This window comes from Phyllostomus hastatus, unplaced genomic scaffold (assembly GCF_019186645.2).
Source record: "Phyllostomus hastatus isolate PE091 unplaced genomic scaffold, TTU_PhHast_1.1 phas_contig_34, whole genome shotgun sequence".
Lineage (NCBI taxonomy): Eukaryota > Metazoa > Chordata > Mammalia > Chiroptera > Phyllostomidae > Phyllostomus > Phyllostomus hastatus.
Genome location: NW_025333857.1, coordinates 48,501,591 through 48,529,437, shown reverse-complemented (window position 1 = coordinate 48,529,437; position 27,847 = coordinate 48,501,591). Strand labels below are relative to the sequence as shown.

Genomic DNA, 27,847 nt, shown 5'->3' with positions numbered 1-27,847 from the left:
AAGGTGGCTGGGCTCCTCGGACCATTTGGCTGCACGAGTTCCCCTCTGATCCTGAGAATCGTCTATTCCCAACCAGCTCCCGGCAGGGTCTGAGTTATTTTGGGAAGCTCAACATCCTGCACTCAGCCCTAGGGAGGGAGGGGGAGAGAAGGACAGACAATTGGGCAGTCTCCACCCCCAATCCACCCCCAAACCCAGGCGGACCAGGGAGAGCCATTTGCAATGTTAACTCTTCCCTGGCTCTGGCTTAGGCCAGTGCTTCCCACTTAGAAAAGCCTCCAATGGAAGCACAGTAACCATTTTAATTCAAGAACAAGAAATAGACAAAGTAGTGTATCAGAAGAAAATTATGCACGGAAAGTGACTTTTAAAACTTGTCTTTAAATATTACAGCCAAAGTGGAGGGATGGAAATTGCATCATCGGAAGAGCATTTGTGTGTGTGTGTGTGTGTGTGTGTGTGTGTGTGTGGTTTGACATTGAAGAAACAAATCATTTTCCCAACTGTTAGCCTTAAAGCAATACTTCACCTTTTCAGAGATGAACCAGGATTAAACTCTTTGGATTCGTGGTTGTACACACCAGCACACAGTCATTCACAGTGGAACCCAGATAAGGGGAATCTCATGGGTGTTGATGTTTGCTGCCTTAATCCCTTCTTTTCTGATTATTCCCCACAGTGTGCACAGCCCCCAGGAGGGAGCTGGGCCAGGCTGATGGGAGAGGGGCTTGGTGCAAGGAAGGGGGAAGGGAGGCAGCAAAGAAAGCGTCTGCAATGATTCTACAGGGCGACAAGGGCCCTTGTGCATGGGGAACGTCTCTGGGCTCTCGCTGCGGTGGTTCATTAAGGCCTGAGGTGGTAAGTCATATTTAGGAGCCATGATCTGTCATATCTGTCCTGGATTCAAGTCCACACACAGTCTGTCGCTCAGGGCCCAGCATTTGGCAGGAACTGAGTGAATCCTGGACGCGGACAGAAGTGAATAACGCACAGCCCCTACCACCTTCCCTCCAGACGTCTCTCAAGGACGGAAGAGTCTCACGTCCCAGACACAGAAGCCAGCCAACCTGTGACCGTGAGACGCCCACAGAAGAAAATCTGACGATGCTTGTGGGCCAGTACTGCAACCCTCCTCGGCTGCAGAGAAACACCGCTCTGCTCTTGACCTCCACTTGCTTTTCCATACAAAACAAAGCAAAACTAAACAAGTACGGCCTTCCTTCTCTGCCTCTGACACCTGCCCCCTCCAGTCTGTAGAGCCTGCCCTGGGCTTAGCTCCCCACAGAAGCAGTGGCTGACTCCCTTCACCTAGCCAGCCCTGGAGACACCCCTAATTTTCACTGCCCGAGTCCCAGGACCTGGGCTGACCTACTGCCCCCCTGACCCTGTTTCCTTTCTGCCACACTTTCTATTTCCTCCTTGCCCACAGGCGTCAAGCCCCTTCTGCTGGGTCCTCCAGCTGCAGGATGCCTGACCTGAGGGAACTTGATGTCCTCAGACCCCTGTGCTCCGTGTCTGGCTCTTCTGGCCTAACTTGTTCTATGGCCAATATGCTCCAGGTGTCCATCGTGGCCTTCAAGACTGCTTCAAACATCGGATTGATGTTTGGGGGACTGAAAAAGCCACTGTACTCAGCATTTGCCGCCTCCATAATTTACACTGCCACCGCCAGAGGACAGGCAGTTTGGCCATTAAGATGCATCACTGCAAAGCAATTCAGCTAATTTGCTTTCCTAGCACCAGTTTGCAGATCAAGCCCCACAGGACAGAGCCCTGTTGTCATCAAAGGGGCTTTCAGATGGGCTCTCCGACTTGAGCTACAGCAGAATCACCTGCAGAGCTGGCTGAGCCGCAGCCCCCAGTTTCTGGTTCCGAAGGACTGAAAATGAAAAGGACAATTTGCTTTTCCGGGGAAGTTGATGCTCTGTCCTAGGGATCTCACTTTTAAGAGCTGCTGCTCCAGGCCAGTGGTTTTCAAGCTTGGCTCCACATTGGACTCACCTGGAGAGACATAAAACGAACCAACAACGACAACAACAAATGCCTGAATCTACCCCCAGAGATTCTGATTTAATTGGCCTGGAATACAGACTGGTCACGGGAGGTCGTAGAAACTCGGGAGGTGATTCTAATGTTCAACAGGGCTTGAGAATGTCTGTTCTTGTCCATTTCATCCGCAGGGGCTGGGCGAGGGCTGGGGAGCCCTCTTTACCCCCCACAGGGGCCCAATTATTGCATGGATGCCCTTTAATGTTACTGTTTTGTTTTTCTAAATACGGCAACCCTACCCTTAGACATTTCCATACACAGAATGAGCAGCGATGATCTGCCAGGTCCTGTTTTATACATAGGAACACACTGAGGGCCCAAGAGGACACAGAGGAAGTCTTGACCTCGGTCCAGAACTCTTTTCTTCCATCACACTTAACTGTGCTAAAGACATTTGTACCCTCTTCTTGTTAGGGGGTTACTGTCAGTTGCCTGGAGGTGACTTCAAAGGAGACAGCGTGATTTATGTCTTCTCTGCTCCCTTCCCAATTCTCAGCTCCACTCACCTTTCTGCTGCCACAGACATCGTGGAGGCTGTCCTGGGGGATGGCCATTCTCAGGGCCGGATCCTTAGGGCCACCTCAGGGAGGAAGCGGGCTGGAAGTGGTATCGGCCAGAGACGACTGCGAGAGAGAGGCTATAATTGGGTAACACAAGGACAAGTGGGATTTGGCACAGGCACACGACAGGCAAAGCATGTTGGGAGAGGCCCACTTAATTCACAGAGACACTCGGAATTAGTTGTAAATTCTCTGGGAAGAGATCAAGGCAGCGGCATAAACAGCTCAATTAAACTGTCGGCTGGATGCTGGATGCACTGTAATGGTCAAAACACAGCCTTTAATCTAGATACAGGGGATTATCTTCCGGCCAGCGATGAGATTCCGAAGATTAGCTGTACCTGAGCCGAGGAGAACAACAGCTGTCTCAGCTACACCAGGGACAGCCTGCAGGCCAGGGTGACTGGGACTTGTGGGGAAGAGGCTACCTGGATGCCACAGCCCTCCTGGGACCCTCTCTGGATGCCAGGAAGATGGGGAAGAATCTCACTCCGCCTTCTCTGCTTGGGACACCGTCTGGGAACACAGCAAGTCTGACACACTCCCACCTCCAGACCACAGTGAACAGCCACTAGCACCAGTTCTGAGGCGGACAGAAAGGTCAAGCTCCAGCCCTCTGCCCTCCTGCCTTTCATGATCCAGCCACTCACACTCACAGTCACTCCCTAGGGATCCACCACTGTTCTGGGCGCTGGACTTGGGCAGTCAACAAAGAGGAAAGACCCCTTTCCCATTGCGGGGCAAGACAAAGAATACACAGGAAAAGTAAGTAAAATAGGTTGTGTGTGAAATGGGCTGAGGGAGACTAATTGTTGAGTGGGGACAACACTTCTGGGTTTGTTGCCCAGGCGAGGCCTCTCCGAGCAGGGACGCCGAAATAAGACCTGAAGGGACTGAAGGGTGAGTCACGGAGACAGCTGCAGGGAAGCATTCCAGGCGAGGAGACGTCGTGCAAAGGCCCCAGACTGCCACAGTGTGCAGGGAACAGGAAGAGAAGGCCTGGCTAGAGCAGGGGAGAAGACAGGAGACGATGGGGCCAGGAATTTAAGGGGACTAGAGCACGTAAGGCCTGATGAGCCACCGTGAGGATGTGGGCATGTGCTATTAGGGAAATGGGGACTTAAAGGGGGGTTCAAGCAGAGAGCCATAAATAGATTATTTTTAATAGGATCACCGGCAACTGAGACAGAAGCAGGGAAATGGGTAAGAGACACCTTCCACGATCCAGGCCACAGACGAAGGACAGGTGGACGCAGCTGAGGTGTGGGAGGTGGTAGGACTCTGCGTATTCCTTGCTGATGGGAAGGATGGAGTAGAAATGAAAGAGGGTGTCAGCGATGACTGATGGTTTTGCTTCAGACCCTCACTGAGCACTGATGACTTCCAAATCAATTCTTCTGACCCAGGCTCCTGCCCTGGGGCCTGCCACACAGCAGGGGACTGACTGATGTTAACATTTGATGGACTGAAATGAAGGAGCTGAGTCTGTTTGGTCGGTGGCACAACTTTTCCAGGCCTCCACCAATGTATAGCCTACCTCCAGATGCTGGAAGGAGGTACAGAGAATAGGGCTGCCATGTACCCATCTTGGTCTAAGCAAGAGGTTGAGAGAGGGCAGAAGCTGAAATAGGGCCCCAACCAATCCTTCCAAAAAGAAAATTGGGGAGAGGAAAATGGGGGAGAGGGGGATACAAAAGTGAAAAATGTGAAGAATGACAGGCACAGTGTGGGGTTTGTGATGGCAAGAGACTGGGTGCACCCTGGCTGGTGTGGCTCAGTGGATTGAGCGCTGGTCTGCGGACCAAAGGGTCGCTGGTTCGATTCCCAGTCAGAGCACATGCCTGGGTTATGGGCCAGGTCTCCATTGGGGGGCACATGAGAGGCAACTGCATATTGATGTTTCTCTCCCTCTCCTTCTCCCCCCTTCCCCTCTCTCTAAAAACAAATAAATAAAATAAAAAAAATGTAAAGAGACTGGGTGCCACTCCCAGCTGTGCCTCTTGAGTCAATCTCTTCCCTTCACTGCTCCCACTTTTCCCTCTGGAAACAGAAAGACCAGCTGTCTGCAAAGAGGGCCTATTCAACTGCAGCCCTCATAGGGCTCCCTCTGATCCTCTCCCTGCGAGACCCTGTCTCCTCTACTCACTTGACACACTGCTTCTCCAACGTGATCCTTAGGAAACTTTCCTGCTTCCTTTCACAATGATTCTCTGACTCCAAGTCTTGTAAGATGTGTCTGTACTAGTTCCCAAAGGAAAACATCCATGTGTTTGTTTGTTTGGTTGGTTGGGTTTTTTTTTTCTGCCTGCTTAAAGTAAATACCACCTTAGGCCAGTTACCCCATCTGTAAACTGGGAATAACACCAGATTGCTGGGATGCTGAGTAGGGTTAATAAAACACAGACTGTGTAGGGGTTGAGCAGATATACAAGTGTGCTGGAAGTTCTTGGCATAATACTATAGCATTACAATAATTCTGGCTTGCAAATTACACCCCAGCAGAGGTATCACAGGGAAAAGTAGGTCTGATCCCATGGCCTGCTGAAAGTGAAATGAAAAAAGTAAGTTGTGAAATATAACTTTTCCTCCTAAACCTTTGAAAAAGGCAGAGGCAATGCTTCCATGTGCAACCCACATGCAGGGAACACATTTCCAGATCCTGGAGAGGAGTTTCTTGTCTCGGGTCACTTGGCCTGTCGCCAGGATCTGGCTGATCTTCCTTCCTGAGCAGAGATGGGAAGGGAGGGAGCCGGAGAAGATTTGTGGTCGGTTGAAAGGTGGGGCCTTAATGAGGATGTCCCTCAGTTTTTCTATTTGGGCCCCCCTTACTTGCAGGATAATTAAGTGCTTCCCCAGCAGAGGAATGACTTAAAGTGTAATTTGAGATATTTAAGTCTAGGGATACCCAAAATAAACATCTTAGCCCAGGTCAACTTCTGGGTCCTCCCACCATCCCCTAGACACATCACACACACACACACACACACACACACACACACACCCAGTGAAGGGGTTGTGTAGTTGGTGATGGTGTGTGATTGTGTGAGTCTGAAAAATTTAACTGGCTCATAGAAAATGAGTTCTCTGACCACAGAGGGAAAGAGCAAATAATCTGATCCTGAAGCAGTCAGCTCGATGGCTTTACTACATAAGGCTGAGCAGACAGGCTGCAGAGTAAGGCCCAACTTGAAGTCCTGGTTCTGCTACTTTGCAACAGGGGCCTCAGGCAGAGGAAGAGTCAATAGCTGTAGGTCCCTCCCTGTCCAAGAGTCTCAGACTGAGAGTCTGACCTCCACCTCTAGTGTGGCCAGGGCTGTGTCCCAGCGAAAGGAGCCTCTGGCCTTGTGGCCTACCAGAAAAAAAATAGACTCTCGAAAAACTCATCTATAATTTACAGGTAGCAGATGGAGATTATTGAAAATTTGGGTTATCGCCCTAGTAAATCAGACTTCTTAGAGAATTTCTCAGGTTTCAGTTTTCACACCTAAGGTAAGCCATATTCTGGGGCTTGCCCAGTCAAGTTCAAAGGAGCTCCAGCTCTAGTAGCAGTCACCTAGCCCATAGCCATGCAGTTCTGGCCTTTACTGGGAGCATGCCACTGCCAGGAGAGCAAGTTGGTTCCTCCCTCTGCCTCAGTTTCCTCATTTTTGGTTAATAATCAAAGGACGACCTTAAGTTGCCAAGTAGAGACTAATGTAAATAACATAATTTCGGAGCCACAAGACCAGACAACTGAGGCCTTCTCTGGGCCTCATTTTCTCCATCGGTAAAATGAGGGCCCTGGATTAAATGGAGCCCTGTCAGCTCCTACAATCTTGGACATTAAATATTCCCACAGCTCCCTGAAACAGGTTGTCCCTGAATAGGGTTAGAAGCACGACTTCCTCAGAGTTGAAAAGGTAAGCAAACATTCCGACCTCTCCTTAGCCTGGCACTTGGATTGGTGTAGGGCAGGGCACCAGCCACCTATCCTGGCCACATCCGTCGTCTGGATTGCTAATATCCCCATTAGCATAAAGACTTCTCCGAATATCTGACACACCAGTGCTGAAACGGAGTTTCCATCCTTTTAAGAAAGATACAGGCACCCAGTCACCAAGGGGTCTCTGCACCGCATTTCCTCCGCGCGAGTCACGCTGTAAACTAGAAATGCCCCCGTTAATCGACCTTCGCAATCCGCCCAACAGTGGGATTCCCTGGAGTACACAGCGCACGGGTCCCTGGGGATAAGGACGGGTTTGGTATCTGAGCGCTGCAGGCTCAGGCTGGCTACCTCTCTCCTTAGGCGGCAGCGGGGGGCGGACGAGGCGGGGCTGGCAGCACCGCAGGACCCCGGCGCCCTCCGGCACCACCCGGCAGCTGGCGCCGAAGAGGCCGCAGGAGGTGTCGCGTGCTGAGGGGGCAGAGGTGCGCCTGCGGAAGACAAGGGCGCAAGGAGGGCGGGGCTTGGACCAAGGTCTGGCGGCCGGGCTCCCGGAGGTGGGAGGGGCGGAGCCTGCTGGGGCGGGCTGGGGGCGGGGCGCGCGCCGGCCCGGGGAGGGCGGGGCCGCGGCGCGGGGCGGGCTCTGGCGGCCAGAGTGTCACACACGCGGCGGTTCGGAGGCGGCGGCGGCGGCGGTAGCGGCAGGCGCCGCCGGGACGGGCACGGGCGCGCGGGCTCAGGCGGGCACCGGCTGCTTCCCTCAGTCACTGGCTTTCCGGCTGCGGGTCCGGGATCGCCCCAGCCCTCTCGGAAAGGAAGAAGGGGAGGCCGAGAACGCCGACAAGTTCGCTTATCAGCCGGGGATCCCGGCCAAGGCAGAGACTGCGCCTCCGACGGGCAGCAGCGCGCTCCACAGCGGAGCGCAGAGCGTCCGAAGCGGGGAGGGGGGTGCCCGGGCCTTTCGCTCTCCGCGGGGCCGTGGGCCAGGATCCCATGAGACGCGCCCGCGAGGGGCGCGAGATCCGAAGACCCGGCGGCGCTCAGCGGAGGCAGAGGGCGGTGCTGCAGCTGCCGGAGCCCGGGAGCGGCCGGCAGGAGGCGGCGGAGAGAACTTGAACTTGGCGTCGGGAGCAGGCGCCCCGGACGCCCCCCGCCGGGGCCGGGGCGCCGAGGGACCTGGGCGGCAGCTGTGCCCCCCGAATGGCCGCGGCGGTGGACCTGGCTCCCGCGCCGCGGCCCTAGGCGGCCTCTCGACATGGCCAAGTGGCTGAACAAGTACTTCAGCTTGGGCAACAGCAAGACCAAGAGCCCCCCGCAGCCGCCGCGGCCCGACTACCGCGAACAGCGGCGCCGGGGCGACCGGCCCTCGCAGCACCCCCAGGCCGTGCCGCAGGCCCCCACAGCCGCCTCGGCTTCCTGCGGTCCGGCTGCCGCCTCCTGTTTCTCGGCCTTGTCGGGATCGCTGCCCGACGACAGTGGCAGCACAAGCGACCTGATCCGCGCCTACCGCGCACAGAAGGAGCGCGACTTTGAGGACCCCTACAACGGGCCTGGCTCGTCGCTGCGCAAACTGCGCGCAATGTGTCGCCTAGACTACTGCGGCGGCGGCGGCGGCGGCGGGGAGCCGGGCGGAGGCCAGCGCGCCTTCTCCGCCTCGTCCGCATCGGGCGCCGCGGGCTGTTGCTGCGCTTCCTCTGGCGCGGGTGCCGCCGCATCCTCGTCTTCGTCCTCCGGCTCCCCGCATCTCTACAGAAGCAGCAGCGAGCGGCGCCCGGCCACGCCGGCCGAGGTGCGCTACATCTCCCCCAAGCACCGCCTCATCAAGGTAGAGAGCGCCGTGGGCAGTGCCGGAGATTCCTCGGGGGGCGCCTGCTTGGGCGGCCGCACCTGGAGCCCAACAGCCTGCGGGAGCAAGAAACTGCTCAACAAGTGTGCTCCCTCCGCCGCGGAGGAGAGCGGGTCAGGCAAGAAGGACAAGGTAAGGCTCCCCTTGGCCTCACCCAAGGTCCCAGGGCCACCGTGCCTATGGGGAAACTGAGGCACCGTCTGGATTTCGAGTCCCTATATCAACTTCTTGCTAGGACCCTGGGGTCAAGGCTCCCACCCATCTTCCTGATTCTGTTCCCTCGCATGCGCTTTCCCCTGGATTGTCCGCCTCCTGACACACTCCATTTTGCTGCTTCTCCCAAAACGTCCCCTGTCTAAGCCCACAGCCAAGTGTCCACTTCGTAAGTTACCGGACGAGAAAGCCCCGCCAGGCCTTGCCCACGAAAGAGACATTCAGCCAGCCCTTCCCGCCCCCGAGGAGTAAAGTAAGAAAGTCAGAGCTGTCACGGACCGAAAAAAGCGTTTTCTCTGGTCTTTTTCCGTTTCTCGCATTCCCCCTGGCCTGTAGATGGGAAACTGAGGTCCAGCGCTGGGGAGGGACTCGCCCCGTATTACACAGCACTCTTGGTGGCAGATCCGGACCGGCTGTCTCTAAAAGTGCACATGTAAATCCCACTAAACGCCCAGCTCTGCCCCACCCCCTGCGCCAGGTTTCCAGACTCCGGCTGCCTTTTGTACTGGAGCTGCCCCTGAAACCTTCACGCTAGCTTTTCCAGGAGGGGGGTCTGCCCAGGGGCTTGGCTGGAAGGAGACCCACCCCTCCAATCCTCACCTTTCTTCCTGACCCCATCCCTACCCCATACTGTCTCAGGAGAGAGAACAACTTTGTGACACCCCCCTGCCTTACATATCAAGCCATCTTGACACCCCCCCCATTTGAAGCAGGCTAGTTCATTACAGCCAGACTGGGCCCTTGCCCCCCCTTCACACTCCTGCAACACCCTCCGTTTGCCCACAAAATAATACTTGTTCTGTCCACTTCTGGTGGAAGGCAGTGTTTTGATTACATCTGAGGCCCAGTGTCCTGACATGGCTGTCAAGCTGCTCTCCCTCTTGTGCCCCCCCACACCCCCAAAGATAAACTTTTGCCTGGGCTAGGGGAGACTGACAGAGTCTGAGTTCCTTTTAGAACTGCTGTCCAGACAGGTGGAAGACAGGCTCCTACCTGCCAGCTGGTGCTCAGAAAAGGATCTTTTTTGTTTTCCTGTCGGGAGGAGTAAGGGGGCACACCCCTTTAATTTTTCTGCTTGGCTTACTATCCCTGAGGCCCCAGGTCCCCAGAGTATCCCCTCCCCAATGGGTCTGCTGAAGACAGCATGGGCAGTCTGGTTTGGGTCCCACCTCTCCCTGGGGTCAGTTTGGGGACATCCCTCAGAAGCATGGACTCAGCTTCCCAAGCACCCAGGATGCCCCATCTAGGTAACAAGAAGCAAGTAACTACCAGGTGCTGCCTTGGGGAAGGGGAGATCTCTCTGTGAGCCTCGGGGATCATGGGCTTGTGGTTGAACCTTGAATGGGACATCAAAGAAGCTCTCTGTCGCCTTATGCAAGGCCCAGGTTTGTCTAGGTGCTGGGCTGGGAGGACCTAAAGTTCCTGAGTATATGGAAGGTGTGAGGGAGGCCCAGCCTAGCGATCAGGAGAGAGTCACAGGCAAAGGTGCTGGGCTCCCTGCCTCCCCCTTGGTAACTCCATGGCCAGCTCCCAGGTGGGCAAATCTCCTTTCTCTTTCACTCCTTGTCATTCTTCCTGCTCACTAAAGTCTTCTTTTATGGCTTTCAAAACTTTAGTAAACATTTTTTCTTAATTGCAATTAAGACTATTTCAAATACTGAGGGATAATGTTTTATAGCTGGAATGTCAAGTGTGTTTAAGACTTTGCTTCCTTCTGCTGTCAGTTACTTCTCATGGGTCTTGTGCCCTCCCCTGCTCAGTGGTGAAGCAGGCCCCTCTGGGCAAATGCTGCGATGGGACTTTGTGTTACCTGGGACTGGTGGTCAGGGGGGCCGTTGTCATGGGGGAGGGGTGCTGACCCTGGCTGCAGAAGATAGCCTCGTGCTTTAGGGGGCTACAGGTAAAGTCCCTGTGGCTGGAACTGAGAGATGAGAGTTGGGCAGGGCCCCAGAGGGGCAGCAGGGTGGGGGTCAGGAAGGACCTTGTAAGTTAAGCACAGGGAGGGCCAGTGAAGGGATTTAGCTGCCAGGTAATGTGAGCAGATACAATTTTTTGGAAAAGATCTCTGGGCTGCATTTCACCTACTAGTTTGTGACTTGGGCCCTTTGATGTTTTGAGAAGCTGTTCCCATTCTGGATACAGAGGAATTGTAGCTACCAGATGTTCTTCCTAATGAGGAGGCGGGGAGACAGCCAGAGAGGGTCACTGAGGCAGTGGTTCTCAAACCCTCCCCTGGAGGGAGCCCCCACCCCTACACCCGCAGTGTCTGGTTGACCAAGCTTGGTGTGGGGCCTGAGAATATGCATTCCCGGGTAAGTTCCCAGGTGATCTTTTGCTGCAGATTCTGGGACCACACTTTGAGAACCACTAATACAGCAGTGGTTTCTGGGTCTCTCAGTTGGAGCTGCTTTGGGGATGCAGAGACTCCGATGCCCTGTGTGTGGGGCTGCCTCCTAATCTGGGGCCAGCACCCAGCCCCCGACTCCTGGTCAGGCAGCCACAGGCAGCCTGGTTTTCACATTATTTTTAGCCTGATAGCTTTTGAAGGCCAGGCATGCTGTAGATCCAACCCTGAGCCCCCCAGAGCCTCCCATCTGCCTCTCACCCATGGATCCACGGACACCCACTTCTGGCACGCCACTGAATCTCAGGCCCAGCTTCCCTTTATCAGTTGGACACGAACCCATAGTGCTGTTGAATGCTCCCCGCCTGCCAGGCCCGGTGTTTGTTTTTAACCTTGGGCCTGAGTTGAGTTACTGCGTGTGGTGTGGAGTAGTGACTGTCAGTCCACAGATCCTCCTTTCAGCGCCTCCGGTGCCACCCCCACCATAGTTTATCTTTGGGGGCCCCCCTCCTGCCTCCCTCTGTCTCACACTTCGGCATCCTTCTGTTCTCCCAGGTGAGTCCTGGAGCGCGCACACACCTGGTCACACTCCCCCCCCCCCCCACTACCACTAGCATCCTGTTGTGGGCGTGTTCCCTGTTAATCATGTGGAAGAGGGACGTTGTCAATGTAGCCAGCTTTTACCTGCACTTCCATTGTGCTCAGAGATCTCCCAGGGCCAGAGCGAGTGAGCAGGGGAGGGCAGAAGGCTGCAGCAGGCTTGTTGGTGATCTCTGGCCTCAGCCTCTGGTGGAGACCCACACGCTGTTTTCGTCGTTTGTCTCCCGGGGTTTTTGTCTTGGGAAATTTAACAAGGTCTTCACCTAGGAGGCAGCTTTGAGCTGTATCTAGAGATGCAAGCAGCATTTCAGCGCAAAGAAAGGGGTGACTGCGGCCCACAGGTGCGCTTACGTGCCAGTGCTGTGTGTGTCCGTGTGCCTAGGAAAGTGTGTCCACATGCATGTGCGTGGTTATATGTGTGTGTACATATTAACCTCAACAAGGAGTGTCTTTTTGGAAACCAGAGCTTTCTTGTAGTGGGCCTGCTTTGGGAAACAGAGGATGACAACATGAAAGAGCTGGGGGTCTGAGTTTGGATCCCCCTTCCCCCGGGGGAGTCCCAGAAGACTGTTGAGCCAGTAACGGATGGACCCAGTCGGAGCCATGGTTGGGGAGCATCCCAGGCTGCAAACAGCTGCCGCAGCCTGGGGGAGCTGGGGTCTGAGTTAGGGGACAGTTGCAGTATAGTCCGGGGAGAGACGGTAAAGGCCCGAGCTCTTGGGAAGGGAGAACAGAACCTCGGTAGCTGGAAATGGTGTCCCTTCAGGCTGCCTTTACGCAACAGGAGCAATGACGAAAGGGGCCAGTGACCCGGTGGTGCTTCTGTGCAGCCACGCCGTTCTCATCCCGTTACGTTTTCTGCTGAAGGCTCGTTTCCTTTATCGTTAAGCAAATGTTTCCACCACAGCGGAAAAAGTCAAGGCGCATCATGACATCATCTTCCCGAGTTTTAAATACATGCTAACACATTCCAACACTCTATATTTTGTCAGCATTTACAGAGTTGAGTTAAATAACATGTTTCCTAAGGAGTAAATAATATCATGTCTAACCTTTTTTTTTTCTGTTAAACATTTAGCAAACAACGTCTGAGCAGACTGCTAGGCAGGGGGAAGTCAGAGAAAATTCGTGGTGGCCAGCTTTCCAAGAAGGAAGCGTCTCAAGGTCTAGTCTGGGAGAAAGATACAGCTAATAAGACAATATCGTAACCCAAGGAATGTCAGAACAGAAGTGTGTACAAAGGTCTGGGAGATCCTCATATCTGGGAAGTCAAAGAGGGCTTTCAGGAGGAGGCGCCATTTGAGCTGACTCCGGAGGGATGGGTGGGAATTCCCCAGGCAGGGGAGTAGGGAGGAGGGCTCTCCATGCAGAAGGGATAGAACAGCTATGTCCAGGCCTGGAGACAAGGGAGAGAAAGGTTAGAGGCTCAGCAGAGCGGTTGTGCGGGGGGATGGCAGCGGGAGGTTGGAGCCACAAAGGGAAGAGAGGGTCTCACGTGCCTTGCCGGGGAGTTGTGACTTGTCTTTGGGTACTTTTGACATAAAATCATTGATGGGTGGCTTGATGGACGGACGCCAGGGTCAAACAGGAGTTGTTGAGTCATTTCCATTTGGTTCATGGCCACATCCTCCAGTTTTAAGAAGGTAATTGACAGAAAAAGTAAGAACCATACTTGGTAGCTGTGGTTTAGCCTGGGACATTTTCTCTGTTGAAGCCCCATCCCTTAAAGGCAGTGTGAGAGAAGTGCCTGCACATCAGACCCAGTTTTTCCCACTGATTTCCGTCCCAGAGGACAGATGTGTTCTCCGCGTTTCATGCTAACCACGAATCGATCATTTAATCCTCACAGTCACCCCGGAAGAGGTTTAGGTACTGTATCAGTTAGCTATTGCTGCATAGTAAATCATCCTGAACTCGGTAGTTTTAACCCAGGGCTTAGCAAACTATTCATAAAAGGCCAGAGAGTAAATATGTTTAGGTTTGCAGACCAGTCTCCAAAACAACTATTCAGTTCTGCTGTTGTGGCTTGAAAGCAGCCAGTGACAATATAGGAATGAAAGGGCATAGCTGTGTTCCAATAAAACTTTATTTACAAAAACAGGCAGCTGGCCTGTGGTCTGTCATTTCCAACCCCTGCTTTCAACTATGATAAGCCTTTATTATTGTCTGTGAGCCCACATGTCAGCTGGGTGGTGTTTTTGGTCTTAGCCAGGCTCACTCGGGCATCTGGTCAGCGTCGGGGGAGCGTGGTGCAGCCCTGCTGACCCCAGCTGGGCTCTCTTACATGTTTGGGGGTCAGCTGGTTTAGGATGGCCTTGACTGTGGTAGTTAGGCTCTGTTCCATGTCGTCCCTCATCCTCCAAGTAGGCTAGCCTTGTTCATGTGATGGTGGCAGAGTTCCAAGGAAAAACAGAAGCCCATAAGCTTCCTTGAGATTGGAAATTGGCACACTGTGCCTGCTGCATTCTGTTGACCAAAGCAAGTCACCGAGCCAGGTTCCGAGGAGAGAGGAGGAGGAGCAGCAGAATCCACTGGCAAAGGGCAGGGATACAGGTAGGCCGTCAGTCAGGCCCTTCAATGCCATCTACCCACCACAGGTAGCATTGCCCCCATTTTATGGATAATGAAACTGAGGCTTCCCCCTGACCGCCGTGGCTCCGTGGGTTGGGTGTCATCCTGTGATTTCCGGTTTGGGCACATGCCGTGCTTGGGGGGCCAGGTCCTGGGTTGGGGGTGTGTAAGAGGCAACTGATAAATGTACCCCTCACAGGTCAATGTTTCTCTCCCTCTCTTTCTGCCTCCCTTCCCCTCTCTCTAAAAATGCATCCAAAAAATTCTTTTAAAAGAAAAAGACACTGAGGCTTAGAGGTGAATGACTTGCCTTATGTCACTCAGCTACCAAGTGACAGAGCCAGGATCTCACCTGTGCAGCTGGAATTCAAAGCCTGTCTGCTTTTGTTAATGTGTCCAACCATTCCCACAATTTGAGTGGGTAGAGTGGGCCTGGTACTGACGTGTGTGTCTCTTCCTCCCCTTCTTGCTCCCGTCACCCTGATTCCCATCCCACTCAGGCTGGGGTAAGGGGCCCCAGAGCTGGCTTTTCTCCCTCTCCCTCCCCCATCTGCCTCTGAGTTCCATAAACGAGATGTTAATGCAGCACTCAACTTATTTTATAGAGAAATTCTCCGCGCAGAGTCGGCGCTTCCCAGAGGACAGCCGCACAAAACATGGCTCTTCACCGTCCTGTCTTCTCGCTCCAGCGCCAAGTGCTCCCCCCGTCCCCAGGGTGGACGAGGCCATGCGTGCTGCTCTGGAGCAAAGACTAGTGGTACCTTGTCCCTTTTCAACAAAAAACCCCAGCTTTCCTTAAAGGAGATCCATTTCAGAACATGACTGATTTCCCCAGAGTTAACCCCCAAGACTTGACCCCATCCTCTCCCCAGCCTCAAAGCGTTGCTTCCCATAAAATAGGAGTTAAACAGAACATCTGAAACTGGCATGGCTTCCTCTGGTCATTGAGCAAAGCCGAACTTGTCTGTGGTGAAGAGCTCCCCTGAGCAGTTCCGCGTGGAGCTGACTTTTATATCTCAGTGCTGAGATAGCCCAGAGGCAGTGGCCTGTGGGGGAAGAGGTAGGTCAGGCCGGCCCCTGGGAAGTAAATCGGAATTTGTGGCTCTGAAGCAGAGAGCTGGGTGCTGGCTTTCTGAGGCTGGGTGGAGGGCGGTGTTGGCGGGTTTCCTGCAGGATGGAGGCAGAGGCTGCAGTGGTCTCTGCCACTCCGACTTCATAACTCTGCTTGGCCAGTCTTGACTGAGGGGTTGCCATATACGGTCCACTATCGGGGCCATGTTGATACAAGATGATGAGCCAGGGGGTAGGTAGCACCTGCCCATAAGGAGCTTAGCTTCTGGCAAGGCCGCAGGAACCAAGGCTGGAACATAGATCTGCGTGGCAGAGTGTATCAGTAAACAAAGTAGTGTATCAATTAAAAAGTAGTGTATCCATAGACAACATAGATCTTTGTGGCAGAGTGTATCAGTAAACAAAGTAGCGGGAGAAGGAGCAGCCCTCCTGACACCCAGCTGCTCTGGGCAGAGCCTTGAGTCCATGGAGCCAAAGGAGGAGGAGGGTGAGGGGGAGATCCATTTCAGCTGAGGGAAGTAGGGAGGGCTTCTTGGAGGAAGCATTGGAGTAAAGAAAGTATAGTGCCTTGAATCACTACTGGAGCTTTCCCCAGTAGTGATATTAGCCAGTACTCCCACGACGTGAGCCAGGCACTGTTCTGTGTGCTATGCTTTGTAAGCATTAACTCGTTTACCCTTTACCAGTGCCCCTAGAGGTTGGTGCTGCTGTCATTCCCATTTTCTGTATGAGAACACTGAGGCACAGAGAAGTTACATAAATTGTCTAAGGTCACACCGCCAGTAAGGGGCAGAGATGAGATCTGAACCCAGATCCACAATCTTTGTTTTTAGCCACTGTGCTATTCCACCTCAGACTGCACAATCTCATGCCTTATTTGTGGCAACACTTACTCTTTATTAAAAAAAAAATCCCCTTTGTTAACATTGTAGGAGAGACTGATTCCTACATTGATATAAGTATTCCCCAGCTTAAGGGGCACGTCCACCCCCACAATTAATTTGATTTTCAGAGTCCTCTGTGAGGAAGGTGCTGTAACCCCCATGTTACAGATGGAGAAACCCAGGCCCCAGGGAGGCGTGGACTCTGCCCTGCCTCACCGCAGGTATCGGCTGAGCCAGGGCCAGGCTGTTGCCCTTGTGTCCTGGCCCAGTAGTGCCCTTTGTGCCCGGGTGATGTGGAGGCGGCTTGGCCAAAGCTCCAGTCCATGGGAAGGGTGACAGCCTGATTGGTTTCCGGTTCATTCCTTGTTTTGATTCTGAAACGCTTTACCAAGACCATTAATGAGGATCGACCGTGGACCTTGCCTCCACAATGGAATTTTCCTCCTCTTCCTGTTTGGTATTTTCCAGTAATATTTCTATTAATGTTTCACTTTCAGAGGCACTGGTTTCCTGACAGCTTGCGCTTTCTCAGCTGCTGAGCCAGGAAGAATCGGATTTTCCTTTAAATCACTGTGCTCCTTTCCATTTTCTCCATGGGGCGGTCTCTCTGGATTTCCCATTCTGCCGCAGAGGAAGGCTCTCGGAGGCGGGTCCAAGGGACGGAGAGAGAGTTAGTCAGAGCCCTGGGGAATGACTCAGGCCCTGGGTTTTCCAAGCAGTTCTTAAGAGTAATAATGGTCAGAAAGGGGCTTCCTGAGGAGGCCACGGAGGGGAGAGAGACTTGCCCGGTGGGGAGGGGGCCAGACACCACCGGCCCGCTGCTGGGCCTTCCCTTCGGGGCTGGGCCCAGAGTCCTCAGTGGGGCCGCAGGAACCCATCCCGGGGCCGTGCCCCTCGTTCATTCATTCATTCAGCAGGCATTGCTGAGTGTCCGCCCCGTGCTGGGTGCTGTTCTCTTCAGGTGCAGCCGTGAATAGAGATACAAGTTTGTGCTCCCCTGAGTTTGCCCTACCAGGAGGGGATCAACCAATAGAACATGTCAGGTAGAGAGTGTGGAGAAAAGTGAGGCAGGACACGGAGGCTGGAGTGGGCCAGAGTTTGGGGTGGGGTGCTGTTTCAGATGGGTGCTCTGAGAGGGCTCTGCTAAAGGATGTGGTAACATGATTCACAGCTCTCTCGGAAAGGAGCATTCCAGACAGAGGGGGAACAGTCGGGGAAAGAGCCGAGGCAGGAGCATGCCCGGGTCCTTCAGGGAGACGAGCGTGACTGAGGGCAGCAGGTGGGCAGGAGCGGCAGACGAGGTCTGAGGTGGGCTGGGCAGGCCAAGTGTGTCCAGCCCCGGAGGCACTGAAAAGGTCTCTTGCTTTAACTCCTAGTGAGATGGGATGTCAGTGGAGGGGGTTCTGAGCAGTGGAAAGACGGGATCTAACTTGGGTTTTGAGAGGATGGCTCTGACTGCCTACTGAATAACAAACTAGAGGGGACCAGCTGGAGGCCCTGCAGCCACGGGAACTGGGGCGCCGGCAGTGGGTAATGAGAGGACCAGATTTAGGACACATCATGGAGGCAGAGCTGCAGGATTTCCTGGCAACTGAAATGTGAGGTGTAAGAGGGAGAAGGAAGTCAAGGATGACTCCCAGGTTTTGGCCTGAGCAGCCTGGAGGACAGTGTTCATTAGCCGAGATGGCGAAAATCCCCCCGGAGGATCTGTCACCGTTCTGCGAATGGAACTGATCCAGTACCTGGGTCCTCAGCTGGGAGCAAGCCCTTCTCTACCCTCCAGGGCCGGGAGGTTCCTGCGAACCCAGAGGTGGCATGGGTGGCCTTCATCAGGGGCTGGGGAAAATGGACCACCAGGATAAGGAGGCCATATGGGAGACAGGTCCAGCGGAAAGTGCTGATGGGGCATCCCGGACAGAGGGGATCCTCGTCCAGCTGCTGCGTGTGCAGGTGCGGCCAGAACCTGGGAGTTGATTGCTTTAGTGTAACTGCCGTGATCGAGAAAGGGGGGGAAGAGGTTGGGCGTGAAGGGTCTCCCCTGCCACCCGTCTCAAATTATTCCAATTCCCAGAATTTGGAAGAGGTCACCTGAATGAGTTTCATAGGGTGTTGCAAGGCTGGACACCGCAGGTAGGCGTCGATGGCTGCCAGGTTAAGTCTCCAGGGACAAGGCTGATGCCTGCCGGTTCTGCTAAGCAGAGCGTTTCACCGCTGAGCACTTGTGATTGTTGGGGAAGTCCTCCCTTATATGGGGCTCACCGAAACTTGGGCTGGGGGGCAGGTCACACAGAGTGCAGGGAATGGGACTTTCCCACTTTCTTCTGGCTAGATTGTAAAAACAAAAATGACCAGAAAGTTACAGTGAAGCTTCACTGTTTGGCTGGATGCACACTCCCAGCAAGCCAGACAGCCCCGTAATCCCTCCAGTGCATTCCAAAGCCACACGTGATGCGGGGCCCGCCTGGCATTCGTGGAATGGTGCAGCCACTACCTGCCCTTCTGTGGGGGGCAGTTTCAAGGGGGCAGTTCCTCAGGACTGCACGCTTGGGTTTTTCAATGTAGCTCAGTGTTTCTCTCTTTGTTAACTTTTTTCTTCCTCCTTTAACAAAACTAAGACAAGTTTGGTATAGAAAATGCAGATAACCAAAACTAAAATAGAAGCCAACCCTAATTCTATAATTCCAAGAAACTGCTCTTTCGCTGTCCACCTAGCTTTTTCTCAATGCTTACATATAATACATTTTCTTCCTCCTCTAAAATTAAGTAATATTGTATCTATTTTCTTTTTGCTTAAAGACATGAGAGGATTTCTACGTTATCTTAAACATGCAACAACAGTAAATTTAAAATCTGGATAGCATTCCGTTTGCATATTTAGGCTCTCCCTAGTTTTTGGTAATTGAACGACACTGTAGTAAACATCTTTGTAATTCTTTGCCTAAGTCTGTGATGATCTCCCTCGGAATGATTCCCAAAAGGAGGATTGTTGGGTGAGAAGGTAAAGTTTTTCAAACGTGCTTTCAGATTGTATCCTAGAAAGTCTGCACAAGTTGACGCCTGTTACTCTAGTGCAGTGCAGTTTAATTTGCAAATTCTTGGGTTACTAGAGCATATAAGTGTTAACCGTTCTTGTTTCTTTTTTAAAATTGCATACTTTTGTCTTCTGTCCACCCTTCCTATTGCAGGGTCTGCCTCTCCTTTGTTCACTTGCAAGAGCTCTTTGTGGGTAGGTTGGCTGCCCGTCACCTGCCGCGTGGGCCGCAGAATGTGTTTTACAAGTTTGTCCTTTGCCTTTAGGTTTTGTGTCTGGTGACCGTTGTTGCTGACACTGACTTGTTTGCTGTTGTTAAGTCAGTCTCCATGTTCTTCATGACTTCTTTTTTTTTCTTACTTTTTAAAATCCTCACCTGAGGATATGTTTATTGATTTGAGAGAGAGAGAGAGAGAGAGAGAACTATTGATGTGAGAGAGAAGTATCAGTCGGTTCAGTTGCCTCCCTGACGTGCCCCAGCTGGGTGTGGAGCCTGCAGCCCAGGCTGCCCTGTCCCAGGGTTAACCAGCCTTCGGTGCACGGGACAGTGCTGCACCGCACTGAGCCGCCACCAGCCAGGGTTCGTCGTGATTTCTTGAGTGTGCTGCTTAAAAATGTCTTCCTTACTCCAGCACCTCCTTACATTTTCCTCTAATACTTTGATTTTTTAAAAAACATTGAAATTTTTCATCTGTCTGGAGTTTGATTTCAGGGTATGAGGTAGGTTTAATTTTATTCTTCTGGTTGACCAGTTGGCCCGGACACCCTCCCCTTGTTGTTTGCACTAGGACCTGTCTGCATTTCTTCAGGCTCCGTTTAGACTCACACAGTGTGACTTGGGACGTCTCACACCCTGACCGCGTTTGGGTCTCATCAGCTATTATGATAATGATAATTTTGCCTTGTCTCTATAAGATGAAACCTCTCGTCTGCAGGTACCCACGCGCTTATTACACATTCAGCATCTGGCACCTGAGGGAAGTAACTGGGTATTAGCGCTTCTTCACCTCTGGATGCCAGACCTGGCGCTGTGGGTGGGATGAGGCTGGGAATGCCTCTGCTCACCTCTGGTGGGGCTGCCTCCCCTCCCAGACGGGGTGGGGAGCAGCAGCCGTCTGGGTCCATTTGGGGCAGACCACATGCCCTGCCTGTGTGGCCTGAACCAGGTGTGCCTGTGTACTCCATAACTTTGTGGAGATAGGGATGCAACATTTAGTCATCTGTGCAGCAGACAGTTTTGGGGGTACCTACCGTGTTCCCACACTGTGCGGGCCCTGTCCAAGATGACAGTGAATCCTCCCTCAGCATCGTCAGTAGGTTCTACGACTTGAGGCAAAATGGCTAAAACCAATAACCAATAACAAAACCAATAACAAAACCAATTTTACCATAGGCTAATTTATAGTAACCAGAGTTCAGTTTCTATGGCGTCTCATCAACCTTTGATGAAACAGCACTGAATGAGAAGACGTGATGTGAGGACCTGCTGTACCTCTAAGAGCCGACAGAAGGAGGGCACCGCCAGGAGAGAGGGGGAGACGGGCCGGGGACTCCGAGCAGAGCCGCAGTGGCGCTCGAGCTGGGCGGGGGCAGCGGGGAGCAGACTGGGCATGGGGGAGTTCAGACCTGAAGGGCGAGGAGGACGGAAGGAGGTGGCATGTGGGGATCACATTATTTCTGGTCACTTACATGTTTTTCACACCTACCAAAGTCCAATTCAAGTGATCTGAATTCACAGAGCTCTTCCCTGCCCCTAACGTGTTTGTCCACCTCAGCCCAGGCGTCCTGGGTTTAATCACTGCGAGACACTTCCTCGACTCCTGTTGTGTGTCCCTCTCTTTCTGGCCCGGGCCGGTGTCAGGGTAATCCATCCTGCGGTGTCCACGATGAGGTTTGTGACAGTAATGAATGGGTGTTGTTGGAACAGATTACGGCCAGGAGTGTTCACGGAGAATAAGTTAAGGGGAAAAATGCAGATTTTTGAACACTGGTGAGCATCTGTATGGTCCCAAGGGACTGAGAGCATCTACCTCGTGCATTACACTGTATGTCACGCCACGTCGTTGAGTCCTAGCCCAGCCCTGGGATCTAGGAAGAGCTTTATGAGTGTTTTTACATTCTTTTTGGTCACAGTCTGTCCTGGCCTCCGCCCAGCCTAGAGCTCGGGCTGGGCTGCCCTTTCCGACCCAGGGGGGTCATCCTCAGAAAGTGACTGTCCTTATCTTGACAGTCAGTTTACAGTTCACCCATGAGTCCCTGCAGCTGGAGAGCAAAAGCCAGAACTCTGCCTGGATCACTGCTCTTCTGAGGGCTTTGTGAATGTTAACTTGCTGAGGCCCACAACTCCCCCTGGGGTGTGCGTTCTGTTAAGAGTCACATTTTATAGATGGGGAAGCTGAGGCACACAGGGTTTTGTTTGTTTGTTTGTTTGTTTAGTACCTCCTTGTCAGTGACACAGCCAGCACTGGGTAGAGCTGCAGACAGGGAGGTCAAGAGCAGGCAGCGAGTCTGATTTCTGTCGAGCCTAAACAAACCTCTGTGCTACAGGCTGTAGGGAACAGTGACAGAGGTCAGTTCTGTATCACCTGGTGCTCCCTAAACCACAAGGCCAGAGCCATTTAAAAACCACAGTTCTCTACTATTGAGAAGGCGTCTGGTTTGAGCCACACACTCTTCACATTTATTTCCAGATTAATGCTGCCGAACGAGTCTCAGTCGGGAAGCCTTCATTGAGGAGGTGGAAATACAGGAACTGGGCCTTCATGGAGAGGGAAGACGGGTATTTAGAAACTGGTGAAGTGAAGAGGGCACCCCAGGAAGGGGCTCTGTGGACGGTCCCGAGTGCCTGAAGGAAAGGCTGCGAGAGGACACCCGGGCAGCGATGCTGGGATGGGAGGCGAGGCGTCTGAAGGCCAGGAGGCCAGACCACAGAGCTTGGTCCGCTTTCTGTGGACGATGAGAGACGGTGGGGCCAGGGCGTGGCAGGGTCAGGTCTGTGCATTAGGACAGCTGGCTGTCTGCAGCCGAAGAGAATGAATGGGTTATGGAGAGTGGGGGAGGGAAGGCAGAGGCAGCAGGGGCCTGGCCCCAACCTGCATCCTTAAGCATGAAAAACTCTTGACTGACTGTTCAGGCTCCTGTCAGATGGCACTGGTCAATGGAGGGAGATTGACCGAGCACTTGTCAAGGGGATAGATTTTTCTGGGTGGCTGTTGTCAATAGCTGAGATGCCCTCTTTGGGGGTTTGTCAATTATCCACTCCACCAGAGCATTTGTCCACATTCTGTCGGAGTCAGGCAGATGGTGCACCAGGGGTCCCCAGGACCTGGGTTGGGAATGGAGATACATTTCCACCCGTGGTCCTTCTCTCTGGGGAGCTGCAGAAACATAGAGCAGGAAAGGGCAAAGCCACCAACCATTACATCTACTAGGCATGCTGTGTGGGAGGAAGGAGCTGGGGGAGGAGGCAGTGTTTGTTCTGGGGGCCAGCAGAGCTAGTCACCCGACCTTGAGACCGAGGCTCAGCCCTCCCCTCTGATGGCTGCACCTCATGGAGTCAGAGGCCTGCCAGGATGTCTGGGCAGGCACAGGTCCACAGAGGTAGGAGGGAGCTGCGGTAGAGCTGCTGCTGGAACCTTTAGAAGGGGACACTGTAGCTGTGGTCGGTGCTGGGATGCTGACCTTTAGAGGACGTCCTACGCAGGGGGAAGCTCTCAAAGAAGCAGTAAGTGCTCAGGAGCCTTTAGGTCCCCAGAGTGGAAGAAACATTAGCCTTGATGAAGAGATGTTTGCTAGGCTCAATCGAAGGGCCCCCTGAGGATCCTTGGCCAATTTCTTCCCCGTTCCCTGCTGAATCAGACAGGCCCCTCTGGCCATCAGAGCGTGCATTCCGAGTCCAGAAGAGATGCTTTGTAAACAAAGATCCAGGAATAATGTGCCATCAGTCCACCTCAGGGGGCTCTTGCCCCACACTTGGGACACACGCTTGGGGAATTCATCTGTCAGTTGGTTCCTGCTTGCCTAGCTTCTGCGGGGCGTGGGATTTGTCTGAAAGCCTTCTCTGGTGTGACTGCAAAGTGACAAGATGGGAATTGGTGTCATCGCTTCCTAGTCACCCACAGGACAGCTGAGAACGCTGTTACGCCCCCGATTGTACAGGCCTCGGCCTGAACGCCATCAAAGTGCAGGCACCAAACCCGGGCTTGCATCTGGAGTCTTGCCTCCCTTCCCTGCACCCCACCCCTCCTTGATTTTCATCTGCATCCTTGATTCTGATCATCACATGCAGACCAGAGCAGAAGGGGGCCTGGTTTTGGAAAAGCAGAGAAATATCTCCATGCAGGCAAACCCTTTGTTTTAAGGAGTCCTTAAAGATGATTAGACATGAAGCCTCCAGAGGAAGCAGAAATTGCTGGTAGTGACAGCTCACGGGGGGATGCTGATTAAACAGTTTGGAAGTACAGCGGATGGGGGTAAGGCACCTTCTTCGCTTTTATTTTGTGCCATTCCATTTCTTTCCCCCTAAATTAGAAATGCCTTTTTTATACCTTCCCAGTCCTGTGGGGAATGGTTATCCCAGAAAATATCATACTCTCTTGCTTTTGATGGTTTCTCCTGGTTTTACCCATTTCTCTGCAACCCAGCAAGCACTTCAGAGTTTTGGATTCTGTAAAGTTCAGCAGCTTGCAATTCTCTTGAGCTCAAACATTTCTTACTCTGGAAGTAAATTTCAATTGTACACTTTCATTCAGAGGGTCATTTCATCTTAGACATTTCTGATGGCCATCTCGTAGTTATGGATGGAAAAAGGACTTTAGATCTGTGAACTGTACCGAAACAAAACAAGTTCATGTGTTTTTGTCTTACCCAAACTTCTCTTTAAAATTTTTTTTTCAAAATGGGAAATCAGGGCTTCCCATGCAGGAAGAGGCCCGGCTTCCTTGGAAGATCTGTATATTTGAATTTCAAAGGCTGGTTTGAATGTGAAATCTAAGGTCATCTTATACACACAGTCTGAAAATCAGAGACAAGTGAGCCAGTCTACTGTCAAGTCTATTCCTGTAGCTACTAGGGGCGTGAACTTTTCTACGCCTTCGTTCTGTAGTGGTGACAGAGAACCTTCCCCATTGCTGAATAAGGAGTCCTTGTGTGCAAGCACTGTGGCTTTTCCCTGCACCGGTCAGTGGCTGGACGATTAAAGCACTGACAGGCATTAACAGGTGGACTCACAGTCACAGGGTGTGTCTTGGGGATTTGTGGCAAGCCGTGTGTGTTGTAGATTGTCCTGTTCCCCCACGGTACCGGCTCAAATTCTGGCCCAGGGGCCTGCGAGAGGCACTGTGGCCCCACTACTCGGGCTGAGCCTGGGTTCAAGTTCTGTGGCCTTGGCCAAGTCATTTGACCTCTCTGATCCCTTTTCCCATGTTGACATGAGGCTGTTTTTCATAGCTGGCTTGTCGTGAGGTCAGCCGATATAGCCACTGTGAAAGGACTTCATAAATCAAAGTTGCCCTAAAAATGTTGTAGATTTGGTTCCGGGTCACAGAAAGAGTGACAGGAAACAGTGAGGGGACGACATGGAGAAGCTTAAAGGTCGCTGCTCTATGACCTAGTGGTTCCCCTCCTAGGAATTTATCCCAAGGATAGAGGGAAGAGAGTCACAGTTATTTAGTTGCTGGTAACCCACAGCACTTGGAAAACCAAAAAAAAAAAAAAACTGGAAATCACCTAAATACCCAGCCGTGGGCAATGGCTGATGTGCGACGCTTTTGCACAGCGACAGGCAAGTGGCCTACCAAAGCCAAGTTGAGCATCTCAATGCCGAGTAGTCCAGAGGGAGAAGGCTTACTCCACAATGCTTTGTAAAAGTCGGATATAAAAAGCCGCACATTCATGTTCCCCTCACCCCATGCCCACACACTTGTAGAAAAGAGGCTGGAAGGAAATAGACCCCATGCCAACAGTGGCTGTCACAGAAAAGTCAGGTATTTTTCAGTTTTTAAAAACATGCTGTAATCACAAAGGTGCTTTTTTTTCCCCCCTTTTTTTTTTATAAGCAAACTAGTGATAAGTCAGGTGCAAAGGGGAATGAGAAGGTGAGCCAGTGCAGGCACTTTGCCTCCCAGCTGAGCTTTGGCCCGGTGGGCCATCCGGCCATCCCAGTAAGTTGTTGAACTTCAAAGCCAGGGCTGAAGGAGTGTGTCATTGTGTTGGAATGCGGGTGATGAGGATCACAGGAAGTGGTGACAAGCCCTTTGTTACATAAGCTCCCCAGGCTTGTGCATCGGTGCCAGTGCTGGCCTTGGGTATTCGATCAGGACATCATCTGTCTGTGTCACAGCCTTCGCTTGGGCAGGGCCCTGTTATCGGAACTGCACAGCCCAGCACAGGAAGCTGCAGCTCATACCCTCTCTTGCTAAACTCCCGCTGGCTGGCATGCCGAGCTATTCCATGAAAGGAAAAGGGCCAGAGCAGAGGGATTTATGGGCCTGATTTCCAGGAAGGTTTGGGGATTTTCCCTCACCCCTTTGAAAGAAATCTGTCCTGGCTTTTCCCAAAAGCAGACCAACCTGCTTTGCATCTGCTTCTGTTTCTCAGTTCCTATTGGGCTGTGCTGTTGTTTACAAGTGTCCTGACACGGGAGGGAACTGGGAGAAGGGGACTGCTCCCTCCTTCGCTGGGAATGTTGCTGCTCCAAAGGCAGCTTGTAGTTTTCTCCTCCGTTAACTTCCCTGTCGGAGGCGGGCAGAACGTGCCCTGCACAGGACAGGTGCCCAGTGAAGCCTTGCCGTCTTAAAGAGGCACCTGTACGGGAGGGTGTATGTGTGTGTATGCACGTGTGGGTTAGGGCAGTGGAATGTTCAGTTAGAAAGCATCTCATCCTCATGCCTGAGATTATGAGCCTCTTCTTTGTTAAAAGATTTTATTTATTTATTTTTAGAGGGGGGGAAGGAAGGAGGGAGAAAGAGAGGGAGAGAAACATCAATGTGTCATTGCCTCTCATGCACCCCCTACTGGGATCCTGGCTTGCAACCCAGGCGTGTGCCCTGACTGGGAATTGAACCAGCGACCCTTTTGGTTCATGGACTGGTACTCAATCCACTGAGCCACACCAATCAGGGCTTGTAAGCCTCTTACTTGAGCGCCCATTGTGTGCTCTGCTCCATGGGATGTCTTACATACCTCAGTGTAATTCTCCCAGGAATGCTGAAATGAGGATATTGTTCATTTTTCATGTAAAAAAAACAGACTCAGGTCAGGACACATGGCCAAGGCCTGTCAAACCTCCACGGTTTTCTGACATCCCTGTCCTTTTGGATGCCAGGGACTCAACTCTGTGAGAACATTTTTGATTTTCCCTCACAGCTCCTAGCTCAGAACCTGAAATTCTGTAGCCACTCTGGATAACTTGAACTTTGAGGTTTTGTGGCTGGGTGACTTTAGACAAGTCCCATCCCCTCTCTGGGCCCCAGTGTCTCCATTTGTAAGATGCCCAGGGGCTCTTCTCTGTCACCAGGTGCTGTCTTTTCCAAAGACTTCCCAGGACGCCCAGCCCCTAATGGCCAACTCCAGACAACAGGTTCCTGGGGAATGGGGTTGCTCTTATAAGAGGTGGTCACTAGCGATTGAGGTGTTTTTTAGTTTGGGGGGTTTTTTCACTGTCAGGCCGAGGCTTAAACATCAGATGACTGTTGTCCCCAGTTAATGAGACACAAGAAATAAAGTTGTGCAAGTTTATAACGAAACCACATTTCTTGCTGCAATTTCAGTTCATCCAGTGTTTAAGGCGCACATCCTGCCCCTGGCAAGCCCGCATGTTTCATTCCTTGGCACGATCACCCACCTTTTCACCTGCATTGGTTTGGAAAACCTTGGGCAGGGTCCAGAAATGATATCCACTCTAGAGGATGGGAGATTTGCCATCCCAAGATGTTCGAAGAAGTGCGTGGCCTCCCCCAAGGCGCTCGGAGAGTGGGGACTCAGAGAGGAGCACAGAGGGGCTTTGGGAGTAAGTCGGTTGCCTCCCAGGGCGGCCGCTCGTTCGCGTGTGTGAGTTCCCGTGTGTCTAATGCAGAGGTCAGTGAACTTCCTGTAAAGGCCAGACGGTACGTGTTTTAGGCTTTGGGGGCAGCACGGTTTCTGTTGCAGCAACTCCACTCTGCTCCTGGAGTGTGAAAGTAGCCACAGACATAGCAAACTGTGTGACTGTGTGCCAGTAAAGCTTTGTGTTAACATGTGAAACTTTGCAGACCTCTGGTCTGGGACACTAGGCACATCTCTTCAGAATCGCAGCCCCTGTTGGCTTGCTGTCTCTTTTTTACACATACCTTTTTCCACCTCCTGATTTTAGGGAAGTTCCTCCACTGGCACCGCTTAACTTCTTGCAGACTGTCTCTGACCTGTCAGATCTTTGATCAACACTTAGTTGTGCAGAAGTTGCCCATTTGTCATGTCAAGAAATGTAAGTCTTTTATAAATGTACCATTTTTCTCTACAGCTGTGTGGTCCTGTGTAGGATTTCTTGATGTATGTCCAGTTTATTATAAAGATGTAGGAAACTGATGTATTGTCACATCTCTTAGTGTTGTCACAGCTTCCTCAGATGCTGTCAGAAGAGAAGCTCCATAACCTGACATCCCATAGTACTTGAGCCTTGACTCTTCTGGCCAGTCCATCTCTGTCTTTCAGACGTGACTTTGGCCATGTCATTACTGAGACACTCCCCATGGCTCCTAGCATGCCCAGGCTCGCAGCAT

The 27,847-nt window shown here is 52.5% G+C and overlaps 1 protein-coding gene and 1 long non-coding RNA gene across 2 annotated transcripts in view; one reads left to right on the top strand and one right to left on the bottom strand.

Moving 5' to 3' along the window:
- Positions 1-282: 282 nt before the first annotated feature.
- On the bottom strand, positions 283-7,005 carry LOC123820016. The gene is made up of 3 exons (XR_006785877.1): positions 6,883-7,005; positions 2,556-2,672; positions 283-2,001 (listed from the first exon to the last, which is right to left on the bottom strand). It is a non-coding gene; the product is annotated as an uncharacterized LOC123820016 (long non-coding RNA).
- Positions 7,006-7,174: 169 nt separating this feature from the next.
- Positions 7,175-27,847, top strand: part of SHB (SH2 domain containing adaptor protein B) — a 124,958-nt gene continuing 104,285 nt past the window's right edge. The window contains exon 1 of the mRNA XM_045840945.1: positions 7,175-8,509. Coding sequence (XP_045696901.1) covers positions 7,787-8,509 — 723 coding nt within the window. The 5' untranslated portion in view covers positions 7,175-7,786. The remainder of the gene's footprint in view (positions 8,510-27,847) is intronic.